Genomic DNA, 25,789 nt, shown 5'->3' on the forward strand with positions numbered 1-25,789 from the left:
ATACATAGACTTTTACAAAGAAAACTCTAGATGTATAGAATATTAAAGAATAGAGTAGAGAGATGTATAGAATACTAAAGAATAGAGTAGAACATTCTAGAATATAGAAAGAGGACCTAGAATATAGAATCTATATGCAAGGAACACCATGAGATTTTTGATAGGCTAGTTTTGTCACTATAACTCTAGAAAGAGATAAGTAAAAAAAAGTTTTTTATTTATTTTAAAAATTCTTATTTAACTTTTACATATTAATGTTTCTGATTTGAAGGAAAAAATTGAAGGCTGTGTGCTTTTTTTTTTTTTTTGCTTCTCAACAAATTTGATATAAATAAGGGCTGGGTCAATGTAGTATATTGTACCTAAAATTTTGTATCGTTATCGTATCGAAGTTTCGGTATACCAGATTTCGGTATAGCAAAATTTCGGTATGGATAATAGTACTCCCTCCGTTCCATAGTTATAAAGGCATTTTATTTTCTGCACTCGTTTTAAAAAAATGATATTAAATAGTTAAAATGGAGAGAGTAATGTAAAAGAGAGAATAATGTAGCGAAGAGTCTTATCTACAATATTCTCTCTCTTATTTTACTTTTTTTTCACTTTAACTATTCATAATTATTTTTTCAAAATAAGTGCGCAAAATGAAATGTCTCGACTACCGGTAAGGATCAGCTACTACCTTTGATAAATCATCTCTTAATACACCAATAAAATATTGACATGTGGACACTATTTAAAAAATTAAAAAAATATAATCACTCCAAATCCAACCCACACTAAACACCCCCTTCTTTCTCTACCTCTAATCTCTCTCATTTTATTTGTTTTAACCGGAAAACCAAAATTCGGCGTCTTCAAGTTCAGCGGCGACGATCTCCCTTGCCGTGAAATAATGAGTCGACAATCTCCGTTTTATTCTTTCGTATTTGTTCTTATTTGTGCATTCTATAACCATGAATTAAATCCTCCACATTAGTAGTACAAACCATCAATGCAGTACATGTTGTTGCAATTCTTCAATATCAGGAGGCAAGAGAGAGATTTAATGGTGGCTGGGAATTTATGAGGAAAGGGAAAGAGAGAGATTCAATGGTGGAATACATCATATTGTTGCAATTTTTCAAAATCATGAGGCAAGAGAGAGATTTAATAGTGGCTGGGAATATATGAGGAAAGGGAAAGAGAGAGATTCAATGGTGGAACATAATCGTGAGCCGCCGTGAGGGTTAGAATTTTTTTTCATGTTTTGGGGGAAGAGAAGAGGTAGAGAGGCATGTTTGGGTTCGATTGTATTTGGAGTGATTGTATTTTTTTTTACTTTTTAAATAGTGTCTACGTGTCAATATTTTGTTGGTGTATTAAGAGATGTTTTATCAAATGTAGTAGCTGATCCTTACCGATCTACTACTGTGAAACGGATGGAGTATATTGTTACCGTATCGAAATTTCGGTATATCGTACTGAACTTTGGTACATCGAAATTAAATGGAAATCTATTTATGATTTTAAGATTTCCAATATATATTTTTTGAATATATAAATAAATTAAATGTATATCTATTTAGGATTTTAAAGTTTTAGTCTTAAAAAAAACAAATTATATTATTATAATCAGTATAAACGGTATGTGTCACACCTCAACTCTTATGACGTATGCACTTACTATAAATAATTTTTAAATAAATTAACCCACGCTTCAAGTACATAAAACGCACATATTATGTCATTTCAAAAATCAATATTTATCAGGTACATATTTCAAAACATTCTAAACCGTAGTGGGACCCTCTCACCACTCTATATACTACACATTTATCTACATGCAAAAATGATGAGGAAGAGAAGTTGTCAAAATGCGTCAGCCACCGACCCTTATAATAACTGTAACTCACATCAACCCACGAATCATTGATATCTTATTCCTGAAAAATATTAGTGGTTTATATGAGCCACAACTCAGTGTATATAAACCTTACCTTTAATTCCACATCTCAAGATCAAACATATTCTTTAATCAATACATATAACAATAACCAACAAATATTAGAAACAATTCCATATACATATGCATATGCCACTCTGTTCAATTTATTATTCTGTGACTGGTCAAGCCTGGTATCTGCCCGGGATTTCCATTGTATACGACCCGTAGGTCCTTTATATTTATTTGACCTTTCCACGAAGGCCCCTCTTTGTATTGACCTTTCCACGAAGGTCCCTCTTTGCATTTTGACCTTTCCACGAAGGCCCCTCTTTGATTTGACCTTTCCACGAAGGTCCCTCTTTGCATATTTTCTTTGACCCATAGGTCCATTATCATTGTATATGACCCGTAGGTCTTTTGCCATTGTATATTAGATCCAGAGCAAGACAGTCACATATCCTCTTTAATCTCATGACTCGAATAATTTCAATACCATACATCAAACATATCCATTGCACCAATTACATATTCATATAATCCATCAATAACTTCATTGCACAAATCACATATCCACATCATTCACAACATCAATATCAAATACTCCACACATAACTATTTCAAGCTCACATCATATAGTTCAAATATTTACTCCAATTTAACACATAGCAATCAATCACATAAAATATGCAAAATTAAAAGTGTGATTTATACACACCTGATTATATAGTCTAACTGAGAATATGACTCTGTCCCTTGATTTACAACCTTCGATCGTGTAAACCATGAATAACTCTTCTTCTAACCATGTATATTCTGCTCTCACATTCCTCCTTTTTCTTTCTCTAATTCTTCCCCCCTTCTGTACTATTCTCTACTTTGTACATATAAAATTACTATGTTAACATCGGCCAACTCAACCACTTGTATATCATTTATTTTGAAATCCACCTAGATGTAAGACATGCACTATGAATGAAATCCACCTAGATGTAAGACATGCACTATTTCATATGACAACACGTGTCCTCTCCTATCTTATATATATCAATTCACTTATTATTTTAAAGCATAAAGAAAATGCAAATAAAACAATTTATAAGTTCATGTTTATCTACTTTGTACTATGTATCCTTTCAAAACTTGGCTCTTTTTCCATACGTGCACACACATAGATTTATAACAGTACACTTTCCTGTACACACACACAAATTTAATATTAATATTTAACATTTATGATCACATATTACCCGTACTACATGTATATGTTTATATCTATTACTATAATTTTCAATAATTCAAACTAAATATATAAACGCACGATTTAATAAATACTAGTATTACTCTATACAATACTGACAGAATATACTTATAACTTAACTGATAATAAAATATACTAAAATATTAAATAATACTTATATTTTTTATTTAAAACTATTTATATATATTCAACTATCATCTTAACGACTAATATATCCTCTATCACACACTTAGTATCTCTACACTAAAAAAATGACGATATAATGTGTAATGATAATAAAATATGCTAATATGCAAAATAATACATGTTTTGGGTTAGGGATGTCACAATCCTTCCCCACTTTAAGAATTTTGTCCGCAAAATTCATTCTTCTCTATGCTAACGTACTCATAGAAATTGCTAACCCGTAAATAGATGTGGATAGTTCTTTCTCATCTTTTCTTCGCAATTGTTTCATCCGGCAGTCCACTATATTGACAGGTTCTTCTATGTAACTCCAATTTTCAGAAATCTGTATGGCAGAATCTTTCAGAACATGTGAAGGATCAGATCGATAACGTCGAAGCATACTGACGTGGAAAACATTATGAATCTGTGCTAACTCCAGAGATAGTGCTAACTTGTATGCCTATGGTCCAACTCTTTCGATAGTGCTAACCTGTATGCCAATGGTCCAACTCCAGAAGTGCACCGATATCCTGGATGATGGCCGGAATGTCGACGATGATGCAGCAACCCCAAATGGGGGGGGGGGGGAGATGATGTCTGGGTACTACAATATGCCCGGGATGATGCCCGGTACTACAATATGTCCGGGATGATGATGCCCCAGATACAACAGATGTCGGGGACGATGCCCCAACTGCAACAAACGCCGGGGATGCTGCCCCAAATGCTACAAACGCCGGGGATGATGCCCCAAATGCAACCGGGGAGGATGATTCCCCAGCTGCAACAGGGATCAACTGCCGCTCCGGGAGGGAGCAGGCAGGGTTTCCCCCAACCACATGGGGACAATGTTTATCGTTCCTATATGGATTTATTGTGGAGTGATTTTCCCCAGCGTACTTCGCTGGAGACTCGTACTGCCCTGGAGACTCAGTTCCCTGACTCCGAGTTGTTCTCTTTTGAGGATTGGGGATATCTCCGCTGACGTCGCCAACCACGCAGCCAGCAGCGCCACCGGCGAGGACGCGAAGGGCGGGGAAGAGCAAGGGCACTAGCTCGCGTGTAGCGACCGATGGTGGGGCGGGGGGAGGGGAAGGAAGGAGACAGGAGAAAGAAGACCATTTGGAGCATTAAGGAGTGCGTCGCGCTGGCGAAGACATGGATCAGTGTAGTCGAGGATCCATATTAGAGGAGCATCTAAAGCAGCTGAGGTGGAGACTCCAGCTCACACCAAGGACCACTCTCGTACGTGGAGAGACGTGGTAGCAAGAGTGGAGAGACGTGGTGACAGAAGTTGCTTGCAATCAGTTTCCTAATTTACCGTTTTATTTAGATAGTCTATAAAAGCTACTGATGCAGACTCTTCTTTGTGTGAGGAAAATATATATGTAATCCTTTGAGTTGTCATTATCAATGAAGAACATCTTTCCAGTTTGTGCTACATTATCTTCAAGCTTTATCTACATGAGTTTCACTGTTTTTCTGTATGGTATCGGAGCAGGATTGTATCCTGACTCTTTTACTTTTATCTCTCATTTTCTGTTGTACTCTTCCAATATGGCGGATTCCAATGAATCAAACGCCACCTCAAATTCTTCTTCAACCACTCACCCTTTTGCCATACCAACTCTCCCTCATAATCCACCTATTTCAGTCAAACTAACCGATTCTAATTTCCTAATATGGGAACAGCAAGTAGAAGCTACAATATGGGGATATGGTCTTGAGTCATATCTCATTGAAGACCGTGTAGAAATTCCAGTGGCCAGTGCTTCCGCCACCGCGATGTCTCCGGAATATTTGGCTTGGCGTCGCCAGGACCAACGTCTAGCAGCTTGGCTACTGTTTTCTCTCTCCAGAGTGCTTTGGTCTTGGTTGTGGGCCTAAAGACCACTAAGGCTATCTGGAATGCGTTGCAGACAAACTTCGCCAGTCAGTCGAAGGCGAAGATAATGCAATTCAGGCTGCAACTTCAGAATACCAAAAAGGATATGCTCCCAATGCAGGAGTATCTCAACAAGATGAAGTCATGTTGCGATTTCTTAGGATCGGCAGGTTGCAAGATATCTGATGAGGATCAGATTCTCTACATCCTTGGAGGTCTACCTCAAGACTACAATCCAGTAATTGTGTCGATTTCGTCCAGATGCGAACCTTGGACTGTACAAGAAGTAAGTGCACTTCTTTTGAGTTTTGAATCCAGGCTTAGCATGGAAGAAGGAAAAGTTGGCAGCATGGAGGGGTCACAACCTTCACTTCATTTGGCCCAGCAAGCTATGCAGAAAAAGAACACCACTAATCCCACTAGAGGAGGTTTCAACAATTCTGGCAGAGGAAATTTCAAATCCAACAGAGGAGGAAGAGGAGGAAGAAATCTATATGGCAGTGGAAGACTTATTTGCCAACTTTGTCAAAAACCAGGTCATGGAGTTGACAAATGCTGGTACAGATATGAAGCTAGTCCCTTACCTCAAGTTCCTCGAGGAAATTCACAGCAGCAACAACATTTCAACTCGAGTCCATCGGCTCACTTGGTACAAACTAGATCTCAATCTGTTGTAACCTCTCAGTCAGTTGTATGTACAGCTTTGATGGAGCAAATTCTACCACTTGGTTTCCTGATTCTGGAGCTACCAATCATGTCTCCAATGATCTCAACAATCTGAATATTAGCTCGGAGTACATAGGAGGTAAGCAACTCCTTCTTGGTGATGGCTATGGAATGAATATTGCTCATATTGGGGAGACATATTTTAAGTCTAACACTTCCTTTTCCAATAGAAAACTTCTACTTAAAAATCTTCTTCATGTACCAAATATCACTAAGAATCTTCTAAGTGTCTCTCAGTTTGCTAAAGATAATAGAGTCTTCTTTGAGTTTCACCCATCTACTTGTTTTGTCAAGGACCAGGTGTCCAAGAAAATCGTGCTCCGAGGAACCTTTAACAATGGTCTCTATCAATTTCTTGTTCACCAGCCTTCAATCAAGCGAGGTCCTGACCTCAATTTATCTTTTGATCAAGTGAAGACACCCACTGTGTGCTCCACATCCTTGGGATCTCCTGCAGTTTTTAGTTCTAGTTTGAATCTTGCTTTATGGCACAATAGGCTAGGTCATCCTACTCATGATGTAATCAAGAATGCACTCAACAGTTGTAATATTCCTTACACATCAATGAAATCAAGCTTTCCTTGTCACTCATGTTGTATTTCTAAGTCACATAGACTGTCTTACACCTTGTCTTAAACTGAATCTTCTGCTCCTTTACATATTATTCATAGTGATGTTTGGGGACCCTCACCTATTGTGTCAAGGAATGGTTATACTTACTATGTGTCTTTCATTGATCAATATAGGCCTTTCTCTTGGATTTATTTCTTGAAACACAAAAGTGATGTTCAGTCTGCTTTTAAGCAATTCAAGATCATGGTTGAGAATCTTTTCTCCTGCAAAATCAAGAATTTTCAGTTTGATGGGGGAGGTGAATATCAGGCTTTGATTCTTTTTTTCAAGGAGTGTGGATACATCACAGAATTTCTTGCCCTTACACCCCACAACAGAATGGTTTAGCAGAAAGAAAACATCGTCATATTGTTGAAACAGGTCTCTCTCTTCTTGCTCAAGCTGGTTTACCTCATAAATTTTGGGACGATGCTTTCCTAACTGCAGCTCACCTAATTAATCTCCTTCCCTCCAAAACCATCAACAACATTTCTCCATTTGAAAAAATGCACAAATCCAAACCTCATTACTCAGATCTTAAAACATTTGGTTGCCTATGCTATCCTTTTCTTAGACCTTACAATAAACACAAACTTCAATTTAAGTCTACTGCAGCCACTTTTCTCGGGTACAACCCTTCTTTCAAAGGATACAAGGCTCTCCTACCTAATGGAAAACTAGTCATCACTAGGGATATAGTGTTTGATGAACTTTCTTTTCCTTTCAAAAATGATGTTGCTATAGTCCCTCCACCAACCCCCTCACATTTCATCCCTCCTCCTTTATCCTCCACTGTTATACCTCCGACACCACCTACAGTTTCCATGGCTCCTACTTCCCTTGTACAAACAGAAACTTCTCTGCCACCTACTCCATTGGTTGGCTCATCTACCCCCTTACAACCCAGCCTGATATTGATCACTCCTGCACTCAATCTGATCCCACTATCAATGATTCTCATATTCCTTCATCTTCAAGAACTCCTTCATCTACTTCTATAATTCCTCCCACCTCTGATTCTGCTCCACCTACACAGCACATGACTACAAGGTCCAAAGCTGGTATGTTTAAGCCTACAGTCTTTACAATCACCATATCTTCTGATCGACTTCCTAGATCTGCCCTTGCAGCTTTGCTCATTCCTATTTGGAAAGCAGCAATGCTTTCTGAATTCCTTGCTCTACTCAAGAACAAGACATGGATTTTAACAACCCTTCCACCTGGTAAAAATCTTATTGGCTGCACTTGGGTTTTCGCACTCAAAAAATTTATTGATGGGAGCATAGCAAGACATAAAGCCAGACTCGTCGCTCAAGGTTTTTCACAACAGCCCGATTTCGACTTCCATGAAACTTTCAGCCTGGTTGTTAAACCTGCCACCATTCGTTTGAGCTTGAGTATTGCAGCCTCACATGGTTGGATTGTATCTCATTTGGATGTTAACAATGCATTTTTGAATGGTAACTTGAACGAAGAAATCTATATGCGCCAACCGATTGGTTTTGAGCAAGGTGGTCCACATTTGGTGTGCAAATTGAATAAAGCTATTTATGGTACGTTTCGTCCAACCAGGTCATCGACAGAATGTGGTACCGCATTAGCCAAAACTATCTCGAATGGAAACCGGCCGACGGGAAGCCTCACGATGCAGAGCAATGCCGGAAACAGTGGGAGCTACTGAAGAAGCAACCCAGCCGATTTGCCAGCCTCTACCAAAAGAACATCCGGTCGGCAACCAGTGGCATGACCTCTGAAGATGTGAAGCTTATGTCCCACCGGCAGTTCCCCGACAGTGAGAAGGGGTTCGAAGAGTTCAAATATTGAGAGGTTTATCTTGAGGTGGAGAACTCCCCCAAGTTTATGGCGGGTGTTGAAGCTGGGTGACCGAAGCGGACGAAGATCAACGCCTCTGGCGAGTACAGCAGCAGTGCCGGTTCCCACGAACTCCCCGAAGCCGAGGCAGAGTTCCCGACACCTCAATCATCTTCTCACCGCCGTCGCCCGATTGGGCAAAAGGTCGCGCTGCGGATGGCTAGGGGAAGTTCCAGCGCCTCGCAAGAGGTCCACTCGGAAGCTCCTTCACAGATCACTCCCCAGCTGAGCAATCTCGCCGAACTGCAACTGACGCAGTTCATGATCGAAACAACGGAGAAGTGACATGCAACGACGGATCCCATGTACAAGCGTATGTTGAAGGATGGAATCGACACTATGAGGAGAAATCTGAGGCTGTCACCCCTGCCCGATGTTGACAGCACCACCGGCGACGGGGAGGACGAGGCTGATGACGAGGACTGAGACGGGGGGGCAATTTGTCAAAGCTTGGAGTAGTTTTTTTTTTAGTTTAAGTTTTTTTTCCTAATAATTATGTACTTTTTTAAAAAAATAAAGTAGTTGCATTTTCTCCGTATTCGTGCCGAGATTTTAACACCGTACATTGTTTATTAATTCCGTAAATTGTTTAATTTGGTGAATTTGTGAATTTTTTTAATTGCGGAAAGTCTGCGCGGGAAGGCTATGGGATGTCCGCCACTGTGCAGTGGGAAGTCCTTATGACGTGGCAGTGCTGTGGGAGGTTCTTATAACGTGGCAGGAGGTGTTTTTGGAAAGCCCGTCGAAAAGGCTATGGGAAGTCCGTCCCAACTGGGGATGCTCTAAATTGTGATATTTACTGATCCAATCCAATTGCTGAAAATATAAATAATTGTGATATTTAGAAACATAAATAATACTCCCTCCGTCCCACTTTAAGAGTCTCGGTTGAGTTCGGCACGGATATTAAGAAATGTAAAGGAAAGTTGGTGAAAAAATATAGTGGAATGTGGGTCCTACCTTTTTATATTAGTTTTATAATAAAATATGAGTGGAAAAAGGTTAGTGGAATGTGGGCCTATTACCAATTATGGAATATTTCAACTGAAACTCCTAAAGTGGAACATCCAAAATTAGTAAACCGGGACTCCTAAAGTGGGACGGAGGGAGTAGTAAATGATTATATTTACTGATCCAATTGCTGAAAATTTAGGTGGAGAGGAATGGGACGTGGTGCGACACCGACCGGTTGCTTTGCATTTTGCAAATCCCATTGCAAACCATCAATGAATTCCATCCTTTCTCTGTTACCATAATTCAATGGCACCTCTCTACCTTCCTTTCTTTCCTGTAAGTATCTCTCCCTTTCACTCCGATCAACTGATTCCGCTTTGCTGTTTTTCTTTTAATTTACTCGGTACTTATCAGCAATATGAATGTGCCATTATAAGTCTTCCGCTCATGTCACACACATCGAAAACGAAATAGGTCAAGTTCTTTCAACTGATTTCCCCCAATTCAATCTGGATTTCTAGTTGTACTGGTATTATATTGGCAAGTTAGCGCTATACTTCATTGTGAGTAGTTTAAATTGGGATGGGAATTTACACCATTTGCAGCTCACTACCGAGTCAAAGTTTATTGTTTAAATTTTCTCCTCTTTCCACTTTATATTGATTGCAATCATCAAGAAGTAGAGAACATGTTTCCATGTGCATTTGATTTACTAAGAAGATATAGATTGCATGGGAAAATTAGATGCCTGTTAGCTCTTGTTGATATTCTAGTAAGCTGTCTACTTGGACTATGCAGAAAATTGGTGGTACAAGAGAATCGCTGAGGACATTATTAGCTGGCAAGTCTTCCCTGCACTCTGTTATTCTTGTTCTCCAGCTCACCTATTATTCTCTGATACTATCATTTACTATGGCAGAAACCATTCGATCAATTAGTGTGAACAAAGAAACCTTTTGGAGGCCGAGAATGATATCTTTCTGGGGATCTCTCAGTTTTGTGCGTACTTATCGCATCACACCTACTGGAGCCGCGATGGAGAATAAAGAATTACCTTTGAATTACTTGAAAGACAAAATGATGGTTCCCAATGCAAATCCACCTGGAGACAAAGATGTCAATCTTCTATCTCAGTTCTTCGAGAGAAGGTAGAAATGGTATCGAGTAAGGTCTAGTGAAGTACTCAAGTTACATGAAACCTCTTGCAGATTAATATTATTCGAACGAACTTTCATAAATTTGTTAAATGAATACTCTGATTTATTTCAAGTTGGTATCAATAGATAATTTTCTAGTAATTCTTTTACTTGAAACTCAGTTTAGAAATTTAATCAACTTTGTGTGATCTAATGCAAAGAAACCCAATGAACAATGAATTATTTGGTTTAATTAGTCTCCAACTGAATCACTGTTTGGATCTTGCCTTACTAATGAATGAGAAGCATATGCGCACTTTGGTTCTGTCATCTTCTTATGCATGTGTATGACTATATCTGTACATCACGTTTTAGCTTGTTAGAGTTATTTTTTTGAATCTTGTCTAACGGGTTATTCCTCTTCAGCTTGGTATGAGGTTTATTATGTTTACCAGTGCTGTTTCAGTGTTTCTTCAGAAAACCGCTTTTCTATTTTTGGATGTATTATATGTTCTTATGTTGTGGTGGGTTCATGACTTCATATCTCAGACTAGGTTGTATTCTTGACTGGCTGAGTGAACGGAAGTGTTTGCAGAAATACATTGCATTATGTTAGCACCTCTTAATCAAATTAAATGATTTTAAGTCAATGTCTTAAGATATTTAAATTGTTTTGCAGTTCAAAGCTTGTTGTATTGACTGGAGCTGGGATAAGCACAGAAAGTGGGATACCTGATTACAGAAGGTTAAGTTACAACTCGTGAAGGAGTTTCTTGCTGATATATAGATATCTGCGATGACCCTTCATAAAGATTCTTAAGTGCTGAATATTCTGTTTGGTGATTCCCGTCATCTGGAAATGTGCTCTTTCGGATATGTTTTCATCAAATTATTTTATGCTGTATTAGTATAAAACACTTAAGAATATAAAATGTTCTTTATTTAAATTTATTATGTAACTTGTTCTTACTTTGCTCATCCTTTCAAACTGATATCTGTTGATGTTATTCTGATGTACTCTGATTAGTAATTTTTATTTTAATTCCATGCAGTCCAAACGGAGCTTATAGTACTGGTTTCCGGCCAATCACTCACCAGGTGATATACAGCATGTCCTGCAAATTTTCTTATTTCATTGTATTAATTTTTTTTTAAAATTAATGTTTTTTCCAACCTCTCCCTGCATTTGGGGGTGGAGTGGAGTGTTGTTAACTAAGGTGTGTGAGTAGACTGCCAGTTGACCCATATGACGGTTGTTCTATTTCATGATATGCAAGCATGGAACTAACTAACATCATTATCTCTCTGATGTCTATATAGGCTTGATTAGCCTTTCTTATGCTATAAGTTCTGAAACACAGTTATATACAGATATGTTTGAGCATGGAACTAACTAACATCATTATCTCTCTGATGTCTATATAGGCTTGATTAGCCTTTCTTATGCTATAAGTTCTGAAACACAGTTATATACAGATATGTTTGAGCATTATGGCCTGTCTTTTGTCACTAGAGCAGGCTGAGAGTTACTTTATACATGCTCCCTCTGTCCCGTTATTAGTGGCGTAGACTAGACGAAGTGGGCATGTAGAATAAGAAAGTTGTGTTTTGTGTGTGAAGTGGTAGGGTCCACTAAAGTAGACTAACTTGTGTCTAAAATGTTCCCTTTTTTAGGACTAGGCCACTTATAGTGGACAGCCTAATAAGGTATCCATGCCACTTATAGCGGGATAGAGGCAGTATTATTTTGTAAATAAAAACTAGCTTTTGAGATTTCACTTTTACCTTTTCCGTTATCTCTTCATTTTGGCCTAAAGACAACTAGTTTGGTGTGCTGTTGTTGGTCTGCACATCAACTTGAAAATGAGTGTTTGATCTGTTATTCTGATATTGCGCTGGCAATCTGTGTTTCTATGTGTCAATTTACATAGATCGTACTTGAGTTTTAGAAACCTGTTACTTCCCTATATAATAATCATAATACTTATTCCTCTTTTCCTTGACTTGATAAGCTCTTGTATTGTGAGCATTTGATGTGTGTGCAGTCATCCACATATTTTTGGGTCGATAGTTCAGATATTAAAGTTTTTAGATGTACTATTTCAAGTTTAGGAATTTATGCGGTCCAGTCGTGCCAGAAGACGGTACTGGGCTAGGAGTTTTGCTGGATGGAGAAAATTTACAACTGCTCAACCAGGGCCTGCACATATTGCATTAGCTTCTCTCGAGAAAGCCGGGCGTGTAAAATTTATGATGACTCAAAATGTAGACCGGTAATGGCTATTGACTCAAGGTATCTAGTTTTAAAATGTTAGTAAGGCTGTTATAACTTTGTTAGACATTAGTTATGGGAATGAAGTTCAAACATATAAACTGCGTTATATTGCTAACTATTTAAGTTGCTAACTCTGCTAACTCATCAATACAGTGTATTAAAAATGTCAACATGGTGACATCAAAATGTCAATACATAATATCAACACATTATATTGAAGTTCAACAAAATTATGTGTTGACATTTTTAATACACTGCATTGATGAGTTAGCAAGTTAGCAACTTAAGAAAGTTAGCAATTGATCACACCCCTATAAGGCAGTATGTTAGAAGATATAAATACTTGTATTGACACAACTAAGAACAGCAGCATAATGGAATGTGCTTTCTTATAGTATTCTTGATGTATGTTATGAATACTGTACCTTTTAAATCCAGAAAACTCTGGATACATGCTTCTTTTTTTCAGGTAATAACCACATGCTCTGTTCTTTCCATTTATGTAACCTTATTCTTTCGGTCTTTCCTCATCTAAAGACCGTGCCACGGTGGACTTGAATCTAAGACCTTTTGCCCCAGATGTTAACCACTCTACCGCTAGCCCAACACGAACACTTACTTTTTTCTCTATTTTACTTAATACTTCATACTTGAGCTCTAGTTGACTATAACTCGTAAAAGCCAAGGGCTAAATATAACATGACTAACATAACTGAGTAACATAATATGTACAAAGATTTTTTGACTGGTTTACTATTTGGTATTGTTCTATGCAAGGGTTTGGTCTATATTTGTACTACCTGGCTACTCTGTATTAACATACATGTCATCAGGTGATAGCAATACGTTTATTTCTATATCGCAGGTTGCACCATCGAGCTGGAAGCAATCCTCTAGAGTTGCATGGGACAGTATATGTTGTTGCTTGTACGAATTGTGGTTTCTCTCTTTCTCGGAGCGCATTTCAGGATCAAGTGAAGGCTCTAAACTCAAAGGTTTCTTTTGACTGACAATCCAACTTATTTTTTTGGGTTTTTTTGTTTAGGAAAGAAACTTAGATATTGCTTTTCAATTTACAAATTGGGCCCTGAACTAGTTTAGCCTTGATCTTCCTCAATAATACTTTGATAGTTTGAAGTGAATCTTTTCTAAAAAAAACTAACATTGCCACAACTTCAGTTAAATCATTTTTGTTCTTTTATAAATGGAACTTTAGCCTAGTCTTGCCTGACTATATTTCTGGAGCATTGGTCGAACTAAAGGAGTCTTGCTTGATCCATCAGCAGGTTTTTGGTGTCTTCTGTTTGTCACAATATGTACACCTCATCTGCTTAATTGCATTATCAATATACAAGGAAAACTCATGATTGAGAAAAAAACTTGTATCTTCTATCTTCTCTGTTCCTTATAAGCTTCTTCTTCATGTATCTTTTCATGGCAGGCCACAAACTGAAGCTGATAACTTTTAAGTTCCTTGTAGATCTCCTTTTTTTTGTTTTGCTTTGTGCAGGCTTATTTATTAATTCACTCTAGTCTATTGCAAACTCATGCTACAACATTTAATGCCATTACAGTGGGCAGAAGCAATCGAAAGTTTAGAATATGACAGCCGTTCGGACAAGAGCTTTGGAATGAAGCAAAGACCTGATGGTGATATTGAGATTGATGAAAAGTTCTGGGAGGAGGAATTTCATATACCAAATTGTGAGAAATGTGATGGTATACTGAAACCTGATGTAAGCACCTTCTTATTTTGTTATTTGGTTCCTATCCTGAGCATCATTTCTTTGTTATGTGCTGCAGAAAATAAATATTGTATTCCCTGAGCTAGTATTTGTTACGTGTTACTTTTGTGAGGGTACTGGTGTGGTTTTTGAACAAGTAATAACCGTATCTTCATACTATCATTTAATTTAACAACTTATCAAATAAATGTTTTATTTAACAAATAAATAAATTACAAATGGTGAAAGGACATACATAACCTAAATTTATTAAATGAAACGTTCAATGATCAAAGAGGTGAATAATTTTGTTTTAATAAACATCAGTAAGTGTTTAAATTTTTAAAGAGAACACCCTTGTTTGTGTGAATGGTATATTGATCCAATAGATGTACCTTTTTTAGGTTGTCTTTTTCGGTGATAACGTCCCAAAGGGTAGATCAGATAGAGCATTAGCAGCTGCGAAAGAATGTGATGCTTTCCTTGTACTTGGTTCTTCATTGATGACCATGTCTGCTTTCCGACTCATAAGGTAAAACTTCTACTGGTCTTGTCTTTTATATTCATGTAAATTTAGCTGTGCATGTTTCATTGTCTATTTCAACACTGGATATTTCAGTTTTAATAGTGAAGTGCAACAATATGTCCTTACAATCTTGACTATGATGTATAGAATGGACTGTGACTTTCTAATCTGTTGCATTTACTTGAGTCATATGATGGACTGATAAAAATAATCCGAGCTAGTCCACTATTTAGTTTGACGGATTGATTAAGATTTGAATTTGTTTCACTGATCATCTCATCCTTCAAATTCTTAATTTTATATTTGATCAATCTATCACATCACTCAAAGTAAACATTCACGATTAGTGCTTTCCAAGGTTTAAGTTTCGTCTAGAATACTTCTTGTAAGCATGCATTACTTCAAATTGATTCATCTAAAAGTGTAAAAGAGAATCTGTGATCATAAAAAAAATTAGTCGGTCGATATCTATAGTAAGATAAGGTTTAATTGTCTGTAAATGCACGAAAGTTTACACCAATTAGGGTTTTATACCCAAGTACTCATTTGGTAAAAGGGTACGCATCCTTCTCCAAATCGCACATTCTATTTGGAATGAGTTTACATCACTTCTGTGTGCCTAACCTTGTTACTTTCCTCAATCATAAAATGAAACCAAACATCATCTCAATGCTTCCATATATTTGTGCAGAGCTGCTCACGAAGCGGGTGCTGCCACAGCTATTGTAACTATTGGCGTGACCAGAGCTGATGATTTCGTTCCTTTGAAAATTAATTCCAGACTCGGAGAGGTATGCCTTTCAATATCTCTTATGCTCTAACTTGTGTGACGGAATTACTAATCTTTCTTCAAATGATGGCACAGATATTACCAAGATTGCTCTCAGTTGGATCCCTTGGTGTTCCTGTTGTCTAGAGCACGCAGCTAAACCAAGTAAGATCGACTAGCTGTGCAGACGCTCCTTGTATTTGAAATCTAAATATAGCTCATGTTGTTTTAAAATTCGAAATTAATTTTTTCAGTGCAATAAATTATGTCAATTGGATAATGACTAGAGATTTTTTAAGGTGAATTATTGTACGGTTCCCTTGGAATGAAGTGTTGATTTTTAGGCTGGCCCAGAACCTTCTGCATCCCTATTGATTGCTCCAAACACAAATGTTAACTATATCCAAGACTCAATAGTTTATGTGATCAAGTTGATGATCGAGCGACGTCATCATGATTGTACAAATTATGTACAATAGGTAGCAAAAACTGTACAACACGAGTGATGTGAAGTGGGAATATCCATATATATAAAGTCAATAATTGAGATGATACTATATACTACTTGCCGTACCGACAAAATTACCTGCACAAAATAGCAGTTGGGATAAATCTTTATAGGATCAATAATTGTAGCACAAAACCTTTTTTTGGTTAATTGGTTAAATTTCCATGACTTAATTTGAGGCAAAATACACGTTCAATTAAATTGTGATTTTACTATTGCAACCATTTCTAAAAGTAGTTAAGAAGCAAAATTTGACAAAAATTGGTGAATAATGAAGCAATTAGCCATTTTTTAAATTCCTCTCAACCAAGAAGCAAGACAAAACTTGGAAGTTGGAAATAATAATATTATGTAGGAAGAAGTAGTTATCATGTACACAACCACGCAACTAATATCGTGGGTCGACATCCAACCAAGATTAAGAAAGCATGAAGACAACATACTCATCACACTCCCTACTCACAATATATGTATATAAATTAAATCAAGCAAGATAATTAAATCGTGGCATAATATATGGGAGTGAAAGGCAGCACCCTGAGAAGGCCGGCGGTGATATTTGGCAGCAGGAGGCGTCGAGGGTACATTCCGGTGGCGGTGGGAGTGGACGAGGAGACGAAGAGGTTCATGGTCCACACAAGAGCTTTGTCGAATGCGGAATTCTTGCAGTTTCTGCGGATGTCGGCGGAGGAATATGGATTCTGCAACCAAGGTATTCTGAGGATTCAGTATGATGCCAAAGCCTTTGAAGAATGGCTCACAACAACTGCCAAACATAGGGATCTTAGGATTCAGCCCACACCATCACCTAGCTAATGGAGTACTATATATTAGTATCTTGTATATATATGTGTATACTTGTTCATGTTGTGTATTGAATGTTTATTGAAAATTGAAAGGAAATGCAAGAGACTCATTTCTTGATCTTGGTTTTAGAGTCAATTTTGTTTTTGTTAGCCAAACAAAGAGTTGCTCTAACTGTGTTGAGTTGGAGTGTTTGAGTGAGGCTAACTCCAAAGGTTGTTTTTTGTGGCAGGTGAGGGATTGTAGATTTATTGTTTAGTTTAATTAGAAATTTTGCAACTTGATTTCTTTAAGAGCATCCACAATGGATGCCCGATCGCGCGCCCGATCGGCCGAGATCGGGCTCGGGCGCGGTCGGGCATCCATTGCAGCCCTCGGTCGCGCACGATCCCGAGCCCGATCGATCGGGCGTGAGATCGGGCGCCCATTGCAGAGGCGCGCCCGATCACGCCCAAGCCCGATCACGCGTTTTTGATTTTTTTTTTTTTTCTTTTTCAATTCTATAAATATACCTTCATTTCACTCATTTTTCACACAACTCTCACACATCTCTCTCAACTCTCTCTCCATAACAATATCTCTTTCACTCACTTTTCCAAAATATTTCCCGGGGAAGATATTGGTCGGTCTATGGAACGCGCAATGTTTGCTTTCGGGAACTAGATTCTCGCCGGTATTCATGCAATACATGAGCAAGAGCAAGCCGAACAGCAGGCCCAAGAGCAGGTCCCGAGGCCCATCCGCCGACGGACATCCGTCCGTCGAGAGCATGTCCTAGCTCATCAACGTCTGTTCGAGGACTACTTCGCCGAACATCCCCGATGGGGCGCACCGGTTTTTCGCCGACGGTTTAGGATGCGGCGAGAGTTGTTTCTCCAGATTGTTCACGCGTTGGAGGCGCGCGACGAATACTTCCAGTGGCGGGAAGATGCGGCCCATAGAAAGGGTCCATCCCCGCTGACGAAGTGCACTGTTGCGCTTCGTCAGTTGGCATACGGCACTACGGCGGACATGTTCGACGAGTATCTTCACGTCGGGGATACAACTGGCCGGGAGTGTGACATCCCTGACCGGAAACATGCATCATTTTACATATTTACACATTTTTAATTATTATTATTACATATTTATATTATTGCTTGCACAATAAATATTATACGTGTGATTATATATACATATATATACTAAAATACTAAATAGTTAAGCTAAATGCATGAGTAATAACGTGTGCATGTAAATATATATATATATATATGTACGCACTTATAGTCATATTAAATTTCTTTATGTAATTGTTCTAATATTCTTTTACTATGACTTTTGTTTACACTTATTTGTATAATTGATTTGCTCTTATTGGTATAATTGATTATGGCAAAGATATATGTAATATTCTATTTTTAACTTCAAGAATTTGAATTCATTTAACAAAAGGTGACCATGACGTGTAAAATTTTATTAAACTACACGTATAGAATGTGCATGCAAAGTAGATAAGTGTAACCTTGTGAATTAGCTTTTTTTTATTTAATTACATGATCTAAAATAATAAGTTTATTTTATATATATGTATAGGAGAGGGCACGTGTAATTCAATGAATTACTGCATGTCTTGTATCCAGGTGGATTAGCGAAACCATATACAAGTAGATTAATTAGTATGCTCACTTATATAGTGTAGAAAAAAAAAAAGAGGAGAAAAGGGTGTAAATTAGAGAAAGAAAGGGGAAGAACGGAAGAGCAGAAAATATATGGCATATTCGTGATAAATTAGGAGGCGAAATCAGGAGTTTGAGTAGTTTATCTGTCGTAATAAGGTGTGTATAAATCACACTTTTAACTTTACATGCGTTATATGATTCATTGCTATATGTTAAATTGGAGTGAATATTTGAATTATATGATGTGAGCTTGAAATGGTTATGTGTGGAGTATTTGATATTGATGTTGTGAAAGATGTGGATATGTGATTTGTGCAATGAATATGTTTATCTTGAATATGGCATTAGAATATCTTGAATCGTTGGATTAAAGAGGATATGTGACTGTCTTGCTCTGGATCTGATATACAATGACAAAAGACCTACGGGTCATATACAATGATAATGGACCTACGGGTCAAAGAAAATATGCAAAGAGGGGCCTTCGTGGAAAGGTCAAATCAAAGAGGGGCCTTCGTGGAAAGGTCAAAATGCAAAGAGGGGCCTTCGTGGAAAGGTCAAATCAAAGAGGGACTTCGTGGAAAGGTCAAATAATCAAAAAGGAACCTACAGGTCGTATACAATGGAAATCCCGGGCATATACCAGGCTTGCTCAGTCACAGAATATTAAAAGGATCATAGAGGCATATGCATATGAATTTTGTTTTTAAAATTTGTTGGTTATTGTTAACTGTATTAGTTAAAGAATATGTTTGATTGTTGGCATGTGGAATTAAAGGTAAGGTTTATATACACTGAGTTGTGGCTCATATAAACCACTAATATTTTTCAGGAATAAGATATCAATGATTCGTGGGTTGATGTGAGTTACAGTTATTATAAGGGTCGGCGGTTGACGCATTTTGGCAACTTCTCTTCCTCATCATTTTTGCATGTAGATGATTGTATAGTATATAGAGGGATGAGAGGATCCCACTGCTTTTCAGAATGTTTTGAAATATGCACCTGATATAATATGTGGATTTTATGTAGTTGACACGTGGATTATTTATTTTAAAATTTTGAACTTATTTATAGTAAGTGCATACGTCATAAGGGTTGAGGTGTGACAGGGAGTGTCTGGTAAATTTTTGTGCGGGCGTTATTGACGCCTTCGGCGCCACATATTTGCGCAAGCCGAATGCCCAAGACTGCCAGGACCTGCTGCGGATGCACGATATGGTGCACGTCTTTCCTGGATTGTTAGGGAGTATTGATTGTATGCACTGGGAGTGGAAGAATTGTCCTGCAGCGTGGAGAGGCCAATTCACCAGTGGGTATAAGGGTACCCACCGACGATGATCCTTGAAGCAATCGTTGACCACAGTCTTTGGATTTGGCATGCTCACTTTGGCGTGGCGGGGTCCAACAACGACATCAATGTGCTGAACTCGTCCAGTCTCTTCACCGAGTAATGCAATGGAAACGGTCCGGTTATCAGCTTCACTGCCAACGGACGACAACGTCATATGAGGTACTACTTAGCCGACGGCATTTACCCGAGATGGCCAGTTTTCTTGAAGACGATCTCTTGTCCAACGGGTGCGAGGAGAGAGTTTTTTGCGGCAAAGCAGGAGGCTGCACGGAAGGACGTGGAGCGAGGATTCGGTGTGCTTCAAGCGCGTTGGGGAATAGTGAAAGGCCCGGCTCGTTCATGGTACAGGCATCATATCGCCAATGTCATGTACGCGTGCATCATCTTGCACAATATGATTATTCACGACGAAGGTCGTGCAGCTAGCCAGTGGTCCGACGATGAAGCCGCTCCGAGCGCAGGTCATGCAGCCCCGTCGGTCGTTTGAGGTTTACCCTATGGACTCAACGAGAGATTACAAGCTCATGAGAGCATGCGCAATCAACATGCTCATCTTGATCTCATGAACGACATGATTGAAGAAGTTTGGACACGTAGTGGTCGTTGAAATTGTACCTCTTTTTTGTAACTTAAAAAAAAAAAATTAAGTAATGTATGTTTTTTGCTAGTTCTTTAATTTAAAAGTCTAATTTTGCTATTTATAATTGGTAAACATAAAAAAAATTAAAACTAAAATCGAAATGAAAAGTGGATAAGAGATAGGGCATGCACTATGACTCCACCATTGCAGAAAGATAGGGCATGCTGACGTGACAACCACTAGGGCTCTCACTGGGGCATGCACTAGGGCATCCATTGGATTGCTTTGGACAGAGAGGAATCAAGCTGCAATTTTATCACTTGACAGAGAAATCAGGCTGTGGTGTGGTATGTTGCTTTTCTTAGATGGGCAAGAGAGATTGTTATGACGGAAAAATCAGTGGTGCATCATTGATAGTATCAAGTTTAGCAGCCTGGTTACAGCAGGGAAATGGGGAATCTTGCAGAAAGTTTGATTCTTTTTTATCTTCATATGGTCAGAAATTTCCCATGATTAAGACAGAGATGAGAAAATCTTTTCACACGTAAACTATCATTACGTATAGAGCTGGCAAAAAAATCGACCCGACACAGGTCCATCAAGTCAGATTTTCTAGGACGGCTTAGCCCATAAAAAGCAATCTAGGACGAGAAGTTAAGCCAGGTATGGTCTAATCGAAATACTCCACAATAATGGAGTACTCCATTAAGGGCCATTCCTTTGCAACAAATTTGTGTGACCAAATTTTATACGACCAAAAACTAACTAGTTTATTTGACAAAAAAATTAGGTTTATTTATGCATTAAAAATATTTGAATGCATATATAGTACATGGAAAGTGCATAATATTGTGGTCATATATTTATGATTTTTGTATAATTTCTTTTATTTATTTGGAATCATAAATATAATTAGTGCACACTTTAATTCAAATTTTAAAAACAATAGAAAAGAAATTCAAATATAAATATAAAAAATGAGGTTAAAGGCTAATAAGTCTTTTTAACTTGTCCACATACTATATTTATAATTTTAATATATATTACTACGTCAAATTATTAATATAACCTTATTTTGGTCGTACAAAATTTGGTTGTTTATCATTACTCGCATAACAACCAAATTTTGTACAAACAAAATAAAGTTATATTACTAATTTGATGCATTAATTATATATTAAAATAATAAATATAGTAAGTGAATAAGTTAAAAAGACTTATTAACCTTTAACCTCATTTTTTATTTTTATATTTTAATTTATTTTCTATTGTTTTTAAAATTTGAATTAAGTATGCATTAATTACATTTATGGTTTCAGAAAAATAAAAAAAATTATACAAAAATCATAAATATATGATCACAATATTGTGCACTTTCCATGTACTATATATGCATCGATGTATTTTAATTAAATGCATAAATAAATCTATTTTTTTTCAAATAAACTAATTTTTTGGTTGTACAACATTTGGTCACATAGATTTGTTGATTGCGTAAGTGCTTAATATTGGTATCTCCAACAAATTTTGTACAACCAAAATAAGGTAATATTAATAATTTGATGTATTAATTATATATTAAAATTATAAATATAGTAAGTGGATAAGTTAAGTTAAAAAAACTTATTAGCCTTTAACCTTATTTTTTATTTTTACATTTGAATTTTCTTTCTATTATTTTTAAAATTTGAATTAAAGTATGCACTAATTACATTTATGGTTCCAAAAAATAAAAAAATTATACATAAATCATAAATATATGACCACAATATTATACACTTTTCATGTACTATATATGCATCCATATATTTTAATTAAATGCATAAATAAACCTATTTTTTTCAAATATACTAATTTTATTTTTGGCTGTATAGAATTTGGTCACATAGATTTATTGAACTTAAAACAAGGTAAAAACAAATAAAGACTAATCTTGTGGTCAATTTTCAACAACATGACATGTCCGATTATGTAGTGGCAAGTCGAAATATGAGGCAGTAAAATCCGAGTGACAAAATAAAAGTTGAAGTGACAAGTTCATCTATCAAGATGACACCATTTTAAATATTAAATTAAAAAAAAAATTAGTCATCACCACAAAAGTTATAATGTTCTATGTCGAAGAAGTCTTCAAGACACCTATCTGTCCCAAACGATGAAGCATACAGTTGCCATTGCATCTCCGCCTTCACGTCCTCTCATTCCATTCTTCATCGCAAAAGCCCTCCGCCCAAAGGAACTTTCACGCAAGAATTCTCTGATTTCACTAACCTAAATAGCGGCTACATGAAGGTTGCTCTTTTGATTTATAAACTTACAGCAGAGAAAACCAAGACTTATACATCAGTTTCATAGAATCGTAGAAGACAACCAACATCTACAACGTTGTCTCAATTGAACAGTTCGATTTCATTCCAATAAAAAAATTCAAAATGCATATCTCAAATAGCATAGAATCCCGATTTTGAGAATCAAGCTAATCGATATATTTATTTCAAATTTTCAAGAACGAAATCCGACATCGTTGCAATAGTCGGACATTCATGCCCCCACGGCGTGCCAAGTCAAATGAACGGACAGAGTGTGAATGATGAGAGACACATTCTTAATTAACCGAAATATTAGCCCAAAATTTCCCACAAAAAGAATTTTTTTTTAAAAAAGACAAAAAGGTTTGGTGCAAGAACGCATCATCTACAATCGACAATCTGAAGCCAACCTCACTTCCTGTCCCTCCTCTCTCTCTCTCTCTCTCTCTCTCTCTCACTACAACGCCATGTTACCTCTCAAGCTCCTCCGCTCCCTAGTCTCCGGCGATGACGTCACCACCAACCCCCTCTTCCTCTGCAATCTCGAGCAAGAGAGCGACGACAGCGACGATCCCACCTCCACAAGAAAGAAAACCCCACTAATGCTCTTCCTCCCCAATCAAGAATTGGTCAGAGACACATACCGATTGGCCTCCATCGCCAGAGCCCTCGGAATGGATCTCCAACCCAACCCCTCCCTCTCCCACATCATCTTCTCATGGCCGCCACCGCCACCGCCGCCGCCGCCTCAATCATCATCCACGCCCTCGTCATCTTCCTCGTCCAATTCGCCTCACTCGTGGGCCTCCGCCTCTTCGCCGCTGTCGTATTCGTGGTCGCTGCCGGACGGCGGCGTGCCGCTGCCGTTCCCCTCCTTCGCCACCGCGTCCCTCTCCCACCTCCGCCTCTTCGTCGGCCTCTCCAGGGGCTACTTCAAGCTGGCCTTTTTAAAAAGCGGCTGCGCCCCTCTTGAAAAAATCGAGTCTTTGAGCAATAACAACTGGCATTGCACCTCGCTCTCGCTCTTCGCGTCGGTCACGGGGGAGCGAGTGGAGTCCATGGAGGGATTTTCGAGGGCATTGCTTGGGAAGGGGTGGGCCCTTTTCAAGACTAATTGCGGCGGGGAGAGGGATTTCCGGGAATTGTATTTGTATAGGAAGTCGGATGCGAGTAGGATCTGTGGGAATGGGGATTTGAGGGAATGCAGTAGGGCTAGGGAGCTGAGGCTGCCGCCGTTGGATTTCAGGAATGCGCCGTTGAGGGTTTTGCAGTACATTCTTCTCATGACTGATGATGTCTTCTACCTTGCCTAGCTATTCAAGTGAGAATCCATTTGCCTATTCTTGTTCAGTTTGTGTTATCTCTATATGTTTCCTAGATCTATTGTTTGATCAGTATTGGAAGGCAGGATTATAGAAGTATATCCAATCATGAATATTGTCAATCTTGTATAGTAAAAAGCCCCCTAAGTGGCGTGTGATGTTTTTCTTGATTCTTATTGGTATGGTAAAAATTTAGGTTGTTGCAACTAAATAAGCTTTCAGCCTTTAATTCAGATGGACTTATGCCTTTATAGGCATTTGTGAGTTACTACGACGGACTCTCATGTGCTGACAATGCATTCAAAGGTACTAATAATTGGACTGTTGCACCGGAGGGTGCTTAAATGAGCCTTTATATTGAGGTGATATAGGATTTGATTAATTTAGGGATCCTTGAATATGGATATAGCTCGTAGATATTGGGTTCTAGGTATTTATTCTAGTAGTTGTCGAAGGACATGAATGCACGATAGGTTGGTGATAGGATTGGATCTGCATCTAACAAAAGTCATAAATTCAGTTTAATGATTCTATCAGTAAGTAGTAGTGATGGATCTACTAATTATAGCTCAAGTGATGTGTCGTTGTAATGGCTACCACTTTTTAGGGGTGGTTGTACACCTAGTAGAAAATCATATCCTTGTAATGCTCTCCTTTGCAAACCCAATCAAGATACTGTTATCAGTTTGGAACTTTGCCAGAGAAGGTGTAATATGCAATCTTTAGATAAACATACAGAGAGTGCAAGCAAGCTGCAGTTCTGTCTGATCAATCCATTCATGCCAAATATATTTAGAGAAACATCTTGATTGTGTTCACTAGTAGTTATAACTCTATGATAAGTTACTGAGCACTAAGTCGTATAAAGATTTTAATGCATTTCGGTATTATCATGTAAGGTTCTGGTTGCACTGAAGTTTGTTGATGTTAATTAACTTTTGATGCTGCCCAACTCTAGAGGTCTGTTTTGGTGGTTACATGGTTGTCCGTGTAACTTAAGCGCGTATGAAGTAATCAGCCCCTAATATTCATTTTCTTTCTTCTTGGCAGCATACCAGTTGTTTATTGATGGTCTTCCGTTTACCTCATCATGGTAATGACAAGCACACCAACATGGCCGATCATTCTGAAGTGACGAAGGCAAAGAGTCAATAGCATCATGTACGGGAAAGATATGCGCTCTTTCAAGCTGTTTCTACTGTGCACTGTAAATACTGGTATAACAGGTATGGGCGGTATATAACCTGTGTAATGGTTTGAGGGTATAGTTATCACTTAAAGTCATATTTTAATCAAGATGTATACTTGTGTAAAGCTTTATATTATGCTGTAACATCCGATAATAAGTTGTTTATATATATATATATATATATATATATATTTCATTGTTATCTTACTTCATTCTACTTATAGGCTAGC

The 25,789-nt window shown here is 37.8% G+C and overlaps 3 protein-coding genes, 2 long non-coding RNA genes and 1 other non-coding gene across 7 annotated transcripts; 5 read left to right on the forward strand and 1 right to left on the reverse strand.

The window, feature by feature from the left end:
• Positions 1-1,704: 1,704 nt before the first annotated feature.
• On the reverse strand, positions 1,705-2,873 carry LOC125208299 (uncharacterized). The gene is made up of 2 exons (XR_007174086.2): positions 2,643-2,873; positions 1,705-1,925 (listed from the first exon to the last, which is right to left on the reverse strand). It is a non-coding gene; the product is annotated as an uncharacterized LOC125208299 (long non-coding RNA).
• Positions 2,874-4,910: 2,037 nt separating this feature from the next.
• On the forward strand, positions 4,911-8,400 carry LOC125203291 (uncharacterized). Its single transcript, XM_089061608.1, has 7 exons — positions 4,911-5,213; positions 5,273-5,453; positions 5,557-5,887; positions 5,940-6,483; positions 7,182-7,418; positions 7,484-8,101; positions 8,149-8,400. Exons 1-7 carry the CDS (start codon positions 4,911-4,913, stop codon positions 8,398-8,400), a joined length of 2,466 nt encoding a protein of 821 aa, XP_088917734.1.
• On the forward strand, positions 5,417-5,552 carry LOC125208686 (small nucleolar RNA Z247). Its single transcript, XR_007174169.1, has one exon. It is a non-coding gene; the product is annotated as a small nucleolar RNA Z247 (small nucleolar RNA).
• Positions 8,401-9,612: 1,212 nt separating the features above from the next.
• On the forward strand, positions 9,613-16,197 carry SRT2 (sirtuin 2). 2 transcript variants are annotated; one of them, XM_048106500.2, is made up of 11 exons: positions 9,613-9,738; positions 10,201-10,243; positions 10,322-10,550; positions 11,218-11,283; positions 11,591-11,636; positions 12,651-12,811; positions 13,679-13,808; positions 14,388-14,549; positions 14,942-15,069; positions 15,755-15,854; positions 15,929-16,197. In XM_048106500.2, the coding sequence occupies exons 1-11, from the start codon at positions 9,709-9,711 to the stop codon at positions 15,977-15,979; spliced, it is 1,146 nt and encodes a 381-aa protein (XP_047962457.2). In that variant the 5' UTR covers positions 9,613-9,708; the 3' UTR covers positions 15,980-16,197. The 2 variants fall into 2 exon arrangements, with proteins under 2 accessions (XP_047962457.2, XP_047962460.2); XM_048106503.2 differs by lacking the exon at positions 9,613-9,738 and adding an exon at positions 9,813-9,876.
• A 2,637-nt stretch (positions 16,198-18,834) lies between these two features.
• LOC148923781 (uncharacterized) lies at positions 18,835-19,836 on the forward strand. The gene is made up of 2 exons (XR_016132229.1): positions 18,835-18,961; positions 19,638-19,836. It is a non-coding gene; the product is annotated as an uncharacterized LOC148923781 (long non-coding RNA).
• A 3,558-nt stretch (positions 19,837-23,394) lies between these two features.
• LOC125203897 (topoisomerase I damage affected-like protein) lies at positions 23,395-25,766 on the forward strand. Its single transcript, XM_048102407.2, has 2 exons — positions 23,395-24,369; positions 25,421-25,766. Exon 1 carries the CDS (start codon positions 23,516-23,518, stop codon positions 24,359-24,361), a length of 846 nt encoding a protein of 281 aa, XP_047958364.1. The 5' UTR covers positions 23,395-23,515; the 3' UTR covers positions 24,362-24,369; positions 25,421-25,766.
• The last annotated feature ends 23 nt before the right edge of the window (positions 25,767-25,789 follow it).

This window comes from Salvia hispanica, chromosome 6 (genome assembly GCF_029641045.1).
Source record: "Salvia hispanica isolate PSC_SH4W2 chromosome 6, Shi_PSC_v1, whole genome shotgun sequence".
Classification (NCBI taxonomy): domain Eukaryota; kingdom Viridiplantae; phylum Streptophyta; class Magnoliopsida; order Lamiales; family Lamiaceae; genus Salvia; species Salvia hispanica.